At 43.7% G+C, this 9,668-nt stretch overlaps 1 protein-coding gene across 7 annotated transcripts in view; it reads left to right on the plus strand.

Annotated features, from left to right (window-relative positions):
- Positions 1 to 9,668, plus strand: part of LOC144474182 (phosphatase and actin regulator 2) — a 346,798-nt gene that overhangs the window by 265,399 nt on the left and 71,731 nt on the right. For 6 of the 7 annotated variants that reach the window (XM_078188823.1, XM_078188822.1, XM_078188819.1 and 3 more), the window contains one exon: positions 6,883 to 7,083. The exons of the other annotated variant lie outside the window; for it this stretch is intronic. In XM_078188823.1, the coding sequence (XP_078044949.1) occupies positions 6,883 to 7,083 (201 nt within the window). The remainder of the gene's footprint in view (positions 1 to 6,882; positions 7,084 to 9,668) is intronic. 7 annotated transcript variants of the gene reach the window in all.

Consider the following 9,668-nt stretch of genomic DNA (forward strand, 5'->3'; position numbering starts at 1 on the left):
TATATATATACAGAAGCTTTTGCTAGCGTTTTGTTGCGGTGCTCCAAGTTGCGTGAACTAGTTCAACGGTAATCTCTTGGCACAGTATTTATATACGAAGTTCATCCGTCGCGTTTTTGTAATTGTCAACCGTGGAATGTTCACGCGTGTGCTTTTTCGCGCGCTCGGCGTGATTCATATAGTCCCCGCATTAAAAGGAACTCTATCTCGAACGAGAATAGAACCGGGTTAATAAAAGTGGTATAGTTCGTTGCCAGGAACATTCAAAAATTCTGAGAAATTTTTCCTTAGCTTTGGAGAATTTATTAACAATTTATCGACCGGTTTATTTGGCAGTAAAGAGGTTTATATTTTCGAAGAAATAGCGTCGAAATGTATTTATTTTGTCTATGACGTTTATTTTGTGTCATTTTATTTTATTTTGTTTATTTTTAACTGTTGGGAGAGGTTTCCACCATTTAGGAAATTATGTTACAGTAATTAAATAATGGATAGCAAATTTTTGGTAGGATTCATAGGGTGCGTGTTGAGAGAAACGTTTTTATCTTATCTATGTCGTTATTTCATTTGATTTGATTTGATTTTAAATATCGGAAGAGGTTTCTGATGTTTCAGAAATTATATTACAATAACTGTGGAGAATCTGGGGTAACGAGGAACGCCGCGATAGTCGAGAAGGTCAGCGTCGGCGTGTCCCCGTCGCGCAATCCGTCCGACGCGTTTTCCTCGCCGGCTATTTTAAGCGGGGTTCGCGTTTCTCGTTTCTGACAGTCTGGTCCGCGCGTCCCGTCGACGCGGAACGGTTTGCCTACGGTTTACGGGGAGGAAAAACGAGATACCTGTCCGACGAACGGGGATCGAAAGCGGAAACAGATCGGCAAAAAACACCGTGTTCGCGCGGATCGATCGAGAATCCGGTGGCCCGCGGACGATAAATCCGACGGCGACGCACGGCGTCGGCTCGCTCGAGGGAAGGCGGGACCTTCTTGTCTTATAAATAGAAGCGAAGCGTGGCTTTCGAGGTGAGAGAATCCGTCGTCCGTGATCTTTGAGAACCGTGCTTTACATTTTTATTGCACCCCGGGTTACGCGGAACACGCTTTTACGGGCTGTGTTCTCATGATACAGGGGAATCTTTCGCGGAGATCTGATATTATAATGTGCTCGCGTTTTTGAGATCCCTTCGAATGAACGGCCCTTTGGACGGGTTTTTGGGCGGCCCTTTGGACAGTTCTTTAGGCGGCCCTTTAGACAATTTTTTAGACAGTTCTTTAAACAGTTATTTAGACGGCCCTTTAGACCATTTTTAACACAGTTCTTTAAACAATTCTTAGACGGCCCTTTAGACAATTTTTTAGACAGTTCTTTAAACAGTTATTTAGACGGCCCTTTAGGCCATTTTTAAGACTGTTCTTTAAACAATTCTTAGACGGCCCTTTAGACAACTTTTAATTAAGATTATTTATCTGAGGCTGATTGACTAAAAATTCTATGCTTTCACTTTCGTCCTAAACATAATATTATAACATTTAAAAAAGACAGTAATCAGAAAAGACTAAAAGACAATTCTCTAAAACGTACGATATTTATATATATATGTTGCACAAGTGTTTTATTATAAAATTTGGGAGGAGTACTTTTGTCGTAAAATATAAAGTCGCTATTTCAATGCTAAAGAGTTAACTTGACCCTACGATCTTCGTGCATAAGCATTAATTGATCAGGTAATAAAATTTTAATATAAAATTTTAAAAAAGTACTTCCCTTATAAAATATAAAATCTTCATTTCACATTAAAGGAGTCAACTCGATCCTACTACCCCTGTACACAATTTACCATACTTGTCAAATCATGATCAATTATCACAGCATATCCTCTGCCAAAAATCTTAATAAAATAAAAAACAACAAATTCTCGAAATTCTCCAATTCTCTCTCAGTCACTTTAACCTCAAGATTCATTATATTTATTACATTATTGCAGTATAAATATCGTAGTCGTAGAAATATTGCCGCGGGGATATGTTCTCCGAACGTTCGAAAGACAATTGAAACTGGTGTCCGCTAAAATTGGATCGAAGCGTCTCGTTCGCGGCGCGAGATCGGCGCCGAGGCATTTAAATGAAGAAATACCAAGATGACGAGTAAATTTTACGGATTGCCGGTGACGCTCGAATATGCGACGAGGGAATCCGCCGGCTGACGGATCACCGGGCGAAATGAGATTTCCGGCTGTTCGTGAATAGCGTGTGATACACTCCGGCTTCTCCGTCTATCTCCCTCTCTTCTCCCTCTCTCGATCTGTCTCGAGCTGCTCTATCTGTTTCTCTTTTGGGCTTTTCTCTCGTCTTTCGCCTTCTGATTTAGGGTTCCTCTCTCTCTGGATTTTCTCTCTCTCTCTCTGGATTTTCTCTCTCTCTGGATTTTCTCTCTCTCTCTCTGGCATCTCTCTCTGTCTTTCGTCTTCTGATCTAGGGTCCCTCTCTCTCTCTCTCTCTGGATTCTTTCTGTCTCTCTCGATCTTTTAGGTTCCCCAATCCTCTGGCTTCTCTCTCTCTCTGCCTTTCGTCTTCTGATCTAGAGATCCCCTCTCTCTGACTTCTCTCTATGTCTCTCCCTCCCTTGAGCTTCTCTCCGTTGCCCCTTCTGTCTTCCGTCTTCTGATCTAGGGTTCTTCTCTCTCTGGATTCTTTCTGTCTCTCTCGATCTTTTAGGTTCCTCAATCCTGCCTTCTCTCTCTCTCTCTGCCTTTCGTCTTCTGATCTAGAGATCCCCTCTCTCTGACCTCTCTCTATGTCTCTCTCTCTCTCTTGAGCTTCTCTCCGTTGTCCTTTCTGTCTTTCGTCTTCTGATTTCGTCTTCTGATCTAGAGATCCCCTTTCTCTGACCTCTCTCTATGTCTCTCTCTCTCTCTCTCTTGAGGTTCTCTCCGTTGTCCCTTCTGTCTTTCGTCTTCTGATCTAGGGTCCCTCTCTCTCCGTCTCTCTGGCCTCTCTCTGTCTCTCTGGCCTCGCTCTCTCTCTCTCTATCTCTATCACTCTGGTGTCGCTCTGTCTCTCTCTCTCTATCTCTATCACTCTGATCTCTCTCTCTGTCTCTCTATCTCTCTATCTCTGGCTTTCGCCTCCCGCTCTAGGGTTCCGCGTCGGCGATTTGGAAAAGCGCCAATGGAATTCCGAAAGTCAACGTTACTAATAACGACAACAATGTAGCGAAGAAGGAGGAGGAGGGGGGAGGGGGGGAGGGGGAGGCGAAGGTCGGCCAGCCTGGCGGAAATCGGCGCCCGAGATATTCTAGAGAAGCATGCGGAAGAATCTCCCTCCGCTTCGATTCTCTCCCCTTTTTCCTCTTTTTTCTTTCGCCGCCGCGCGCGAGTTCAATTTATTTTCGGAGCACGACGTATCAACGCCGATTCTTCTCGTCCACGTCGGGAAGCCGGTGCGCTCCGTCGCGGTTGTTTCATTCATCTTTGTGAAGCCTCGACGCGGAGGCGCGGGAAAGCGAGTTTTATTGTTCTCCGAGATGTCGTTGATTAACATGTCGGAAGTGTTGGAGATTATATATCGCGGATAGCGCGTGTCGGGTCAAATCTGACCCGGAGATAGAAAGAATAGCGGATAAATCAGAATTTTGTAGCAGTCAGAAATGATCAACTATTAGTATTAATATTGATAATATCAATGATCTATATATTGTACAAAATGAATAACGTACAAATGTCTGGTGTTTAAGGGTTAATATGATATTTAATTATTGTAGGTTTTTCTGAAGCCTCCACGATATAATAATCAGAAACTAAATTCCTCGCGACAGTACTTCTTAATGTGCAATAAAACATTGTGAAATTGAACGATTTATTATAAATCCTTTAATTATAAATTATACATAGAGAAACGAAGGGACGTTCTCTTTTGTCTCTTCTTCTCTTTTTTTCGACGGTGCGCGATAGGACAATTCGATGGAGATGAACGGCGGGGCGACGGACGCGGTTGTTTACGCGCGCGTAACGCGAAATTTCCACGGGGCGCGCTCGAAAACAGAGTTTAGTCATCGTGCGCTATAGATCGGCGCGCGAGCGGCTGACGCGCACGGGGATGACGAAAACAGAGCCTGAGGCATGGTCAACGATCCGGTAACCGAGGCGCATCTGCCAAGCCGAGATCCGCCGATTTATTTCTATCCATGGCCGGCCGATCCATTGCACCGCCGTTTTTGTACTTTCGCGGCGGTTACCGTTTTCCTGAAATTGTAAAACCGGCGCGGAATTCGCGCAAACTTCCATTGAACGATTCGAATTTTGTTATAAATAGCAGAGAGATTAGTTCACGGTACTAGAATAATTTTTCGGAATTTTATCGGTTACTTAGAATAACAAAACATAGTAAAAAGGTTGGGTTAAGGTAATTTATTTTAGGACTCGTTTTGTCGACTTCGTAAAGAAAATTTAAATAATGCGTTTACTTAGTTAAAAAACGTTCGATTAAAATTTTATCCTGTATTTAAGTAAATGAACTATCTATATTAATTTTTGGAAGGATTAAAAGTGATCCATCTCCTTGCAAATTAAAATAAAATAAATCAAGTAAAACAAGGAAATAAAGTAGCATCGACGAAAATCATCGAATAAATTAAAATTGAACGAAATACAATAGATCAAGCTGAATTAAAGAACAATAATTTCTAAGGAGAATTTAAAATACTAGGTAAGAATTTATAGTGCTAAGCAGGAATTTAAAATACGAAGTAATAATCAGAAATATTAAGTAAAATTTAAAAATACTAAATAAGAATTTAAAATACTAATAATTCGCCGTAACAATATTATATTTTAATATTGCATATTATGTTTACACGGTACTGCAAACGGACTATAATCGGCGCCTGTAACGAAAGGGTTGAAAGGTCCAATATTCGTCGTACCAGTCTCGAATCCTCGAATCGTGAAGCATCAAATTACAACAACTTGACTTGAACGATTAGCCGTAAAAAAGTCATATTTTAATATTGCATATTATGTTTACACAGTACTGCAAACGGACTGCAATCGGCGCCTGTAACGAAAGGGTTGAAAAACCTAATTCTCGCCGTATCAGTCGCGAGTCCTCGGCTCGTTAAAATCCGGGACGTTTCTTCCGGCAGCCGTTTCCCCTTTCATGCCATTCGTAACCGGCTTTTATCGCGCGTCGCCGAGCCGTGTTCGCCGAAACAAGCCCGAAGCCGCCTGCGATATACGCGTGTCCCCGCTCGGTTGCAGCGACTCCTCCGCGCGGGACAATAAAGTCGGCGGCGTTTAGGACGCGGCCGCCGCGTAAACCGTGATTTACCTCGCGTTGTCCCCGCCGCGTGGTTTATCGGCGCGGAAAAAAAAAAAAAGAGAAAAGGGAGAAAAAGGGGTGTCGCGAACGTTGCGTGCACGGAGCGCATTAGTTTGCATTAGGCTCGTCCGGGAGCGGTTTTCTCGTCCGTCATAATTTCCCGGTGGAAAAGAGCCCCCCCCCCCCCCGGGGGGGGGGGGGGGGCAGGAAGTCGTTCGTTTCGAATCCACTTCGTCTCGGAAATTATCTTCGCTTTATGACACTGAAATCAGTTTTACTTTGCGCGAACCCGAGTAAAATAATAATAATAAAAAAAAGGGGCTGGGGCAGGTGGAGCGGAGGGGGTGGAAGGTAATTCGCTGCCGCGCACGGCAGGAAACGGGATTAACTCTCGCGGATTTATAATGATTATAGAGTAATGCTTGTGCTTTGCCCGGGCCGTTTCGTTAACTGAGAATTATGCGCTTTCGGTTCGCGCGCGCGCGCAACGCTGATCCTCTTTGCGTGCGCGCGTTTCGCTTCGTTTCGCGGACGGGTCTCGTTTGATTAAAGGAACGGCAAGTGTACAGAGAAAATCGAACGATGGGTTGTTCGTTGCTGAACTAGTCGGGACACGGGTTAAAAGTCGAATAAAACATTTTTTAATATTACAACGCAATCCACTCGATAATAATAAATTTCGAGAGAAGAATCTCCGTGGTGTGAACAATTTATTGTCATTTCTAACGAAAAACTTTTAATAAAATAAATTGCACAACCATAAATTGAATATGCGACTTCTCCAACTCTGTTAAATTATATCCTGCTATACCTAAAAAACTAATTATAATATGAAATATAATTTTAAAAATTAAATAAAATTTTGGAAAATTAAATATAATTTTCCATTCACCTGGTCAAGTAAACTGTTAAATAACAGTACTTCCTAAACGCAACCTGCGCAAATAGCAGAAACCACGGTGTCCAACAACGATATAACAAAACGCAGCGAAGCTTCCATCGAAACTGCGCCCTCCGTTCCCGCAATTAACATAACCTTAACAAACACCCCAAGATAGTCTCGACAGCCCTGAAGATCTATACAGAGAGAGAGAGAGAGAGAGAGAGAGAGGGAAAGATCGCCGGATGGCAGAGATCCATCGATCCGCTCCGATTGGTCCCAATAACGAGCGGAATACCTGCGGCTTGCCGCTCGCCGATAGACCGCCGCCGCCTCTCCGCGACATTGTTCGACGTCCCGACTCGAGAAATCGTCTCCGACAAAAGCGAAAGCTCGAAGCGAAACCGCAACGAGGATGAAAAAGAATCTGAAAGTACATACCCGAAGTACATAGCTAGAAAAAGCGACGGAGAAAAATAGATAGAGAGATAGAAAGAGAAAAAAAGAGAGAGGGAAATATAGAAAGAGAGAGAGAGAGAGGGGAAGATATTGGTTACATTGAACGAATCGGAAAACGCGGAAAGCGTTCTCCCGGTCCCCGAGGGTCGATTAGTTCCGCGCGGGCGTAGATTCACGCGTCCCCATCGGTCTCTGACGGGTCTGGACATCTTTTTTTTTCTGTTGCAGAGCCGAAGAAGGAAAAGACTGAACAGAGTGCAAATGGCGCGGTATCGCCGAGCGGTGAGCCGCAAACGAATCAGGGCACGGCTACGACCGGCAGCGTGCCGGTCACGGCCGCAGCCCCGAATACGGGGGACCAGCAAAAGCCGTGTAGGCCAAACACCCTGGAAGCCAGGGTGGTAACCAGGAGACTGATCTTGTTCGACAGTGAGTACTGTTTGATCTGTGTAGACGGCTGTGGTACACGCGCGTTTTTTAACACCAGTAGACTTCTCGAAACACTACTCTCCACCCCCCACCCCCGTAACTGGTGGTGGATTATCTAACACTTTCACGGCGAACACCGTGGCGCACCGATCGGACGATCGAGCTTGTAGTTTGTAGATCTAAGGGAGATAGTGCGGTCGATCGCTTTCGAATGGTGGAGATTTGCACGATGATGGTGGCGGTAGTGGATGACTGGTTGGTGCGGCGTGACCAGTTACTGTGCCCTTTTGGGGTTGTTTTTATGGGGTTTATTGAATTCGTATTTGGTGAACGAGATGTATTAAGTTTTATTACTCGAAGACAAAAGTGGCGAATGGATGGAGAATATTTTTTATTAGAAATAATAAAGTGTAAATAAATATTAGAAATAAATCAAATGGAAGTTTAAAGGTGTTTCTAATTTTTCGAAACTAAAGGGAAGGTATTGGGGGATGTTTGATACGGAAATTAATGAAATAAAAGAATAAAAGTCTTTTTATTTGAAGGGAGAATAAAATGAAAGAAAGAAATAGATAGATGGAGAGAAGAGAGAGAGAGAGAGAAAAGCAGCGACTGAAATAAAAGGAAATAAAGTGTCGAACAACGGTGGACATTGTTGGTTAGACGTAGTCGGTGTTACGCGACCGGCAAAACTGCGATATTACTATTATCCGGCGAACTTTGAGGCAATTTAATATAGCTCGGTGCTCGACCCTTTTTTTCCCCCCTTCCCCACTCCGGGGGTGAGCTATTAAATTCCAGCGACCGGATCTTGTATCGGTCCTCCATATTCGGAATTTGTTGGCCACCGTGCTCTGTGTTCGTTTCGACGACGCGGCCTCCAAATAAAAATAATCCACCGCGATAAACTGGCATTTTAATCGAACTGTCTTTTCCTAATATGGAGCTTCCTCGATGCAACAATATACCAAGAGTTGTCTTTTATTTTTTACACAATTTACAAGGATTGTTTGTGCCGAGAGGATTTTATAAATCGCACCGAAGCGCTTAGTTTGTGCTGTAATGAAAGAGAATAAAATATTGATACTCTTTGGGTGGAAATATGAACAAAATGGAGGAATGAAGGGACTGAACATGTATGAACATTTATTCGATAAATATAAAGCTTTTGTTAGCGTGTTAGTATAGATAAAGGTAGTCTATAGATACTCAGTTGCGTTACTATAGTCGATTACCTATTTCTCATTAACACTAAATCGATCGAGTCGATTAAAATGACTAACCTTACATTTTCTTCTTTTAAAAGTTGTAAGTTGAATAAATTGCTTAATCGAATTTATTGCTAGTTTCTATATATTCTCGCCACGCCTTATTTAAAGCATTAATTAAAGCATTGAATTAAAGCGACATAAATTACAGCTCGACAGCTTCCCCCTCAATTATTAAAACCAAAAGTCCGCCAACGAAATTCGCAACATAGAAAACAATTATCCAAGTACCTCGTCGAATTCGTCCGACAACAAGTTCATCGAAAGCCGACGATTTCCAGGGGTGCCGTAACGCGGAGGTGGAAAGGGGGGGGGGGGTAGAAAATGGAGCGCCGTCTATAATTTCGTGACTCGGCCGCCGTTTCTTTTCAGAACACGTAGGCACTTCCGCGGAATAAAATCCTCGAAGCGTTCGTTGCTTCGAGAATCGAGGTTGTTTATCGACGGACCGATCAAATATTTCGAAGCCATGCTCGGGGGGACAAAGGCGGCGGCGGATCGCGAGCCAAGTGCCGAAAAGAATCGACGACGGAGAGCCGTCGACGACGCGCGTCGACGAAGAGAGGCGCGTCGATCCGAAATCACTGATATCCAACGAAACACGCCGTTCCGTCAAAGAGCCGTCCGTAAACGGGGCGAGCCAGAGGATAAAAAGACGCTCGCAGCGAGGACTCTCTCTCTCGAACTTGGGAAGTCTCGCATCGATTCCGCGGCGAGGCAGCGTCGCGGCGACGGAACGATAAACTTTTACGTCCCGGCGGTTCCGTCGCGAATCGCCCTTAAAACTCCCGTTTACCTTTGCCGAAACTTCAAAGTTCCCTTTTACCAGAACCCCGCCTCTTCTTCTTCTTCTTCTTCTTATTCTGCTGCTGCTGGTCGCTCGCGAATTTACTTTCCAACTAAATCTTCCCCGGTGCACGCCGCCGCCATTACGAAACACGGGAAAACAGTCTACCGGGGATTCTAAATGCTCGAAAGGGCGGGTTAACGGTGGCTTTACCTTTCGCCCTTTTCTCGTAAAACGGTTCGTTCGACTGGCTGATAACAGGGACCGATAACAGGGTCGTGGCGATGCTTTGTTCCCTGAATTCGGCGCCGTTCTTTTATTCCTTTGTTTAATCGAGGGCTACCTTAACCAATCCTTTGTTATAATATTTTGTTCTTAGTTACAAGGATGGACAATTTTTCTACTTTAATCATTTAGATAATTAAATCTAGATTCAACTCTTTGCGGTCATAGCCATTTTAACTTGAGATCTAATATATTTTTCCAAACTTATTTTCTAAATTTATTTACAATACCCGCTCTTTTAACTA

This window comes from Augochlora pura, chromosome 8 (assembly GCF_028453695.1).
Source record: "Augochlora pura isolate Apur16 chromosome 8, APUR_v2.2.1, whole genome shotgun sequence".
NCBI classification, from domain to species: Eukaryota; Metazoa; Arthropoda; class Insecta; order Hymenoptera; family Halictidae; genus Augochlora; species Augochlora pura.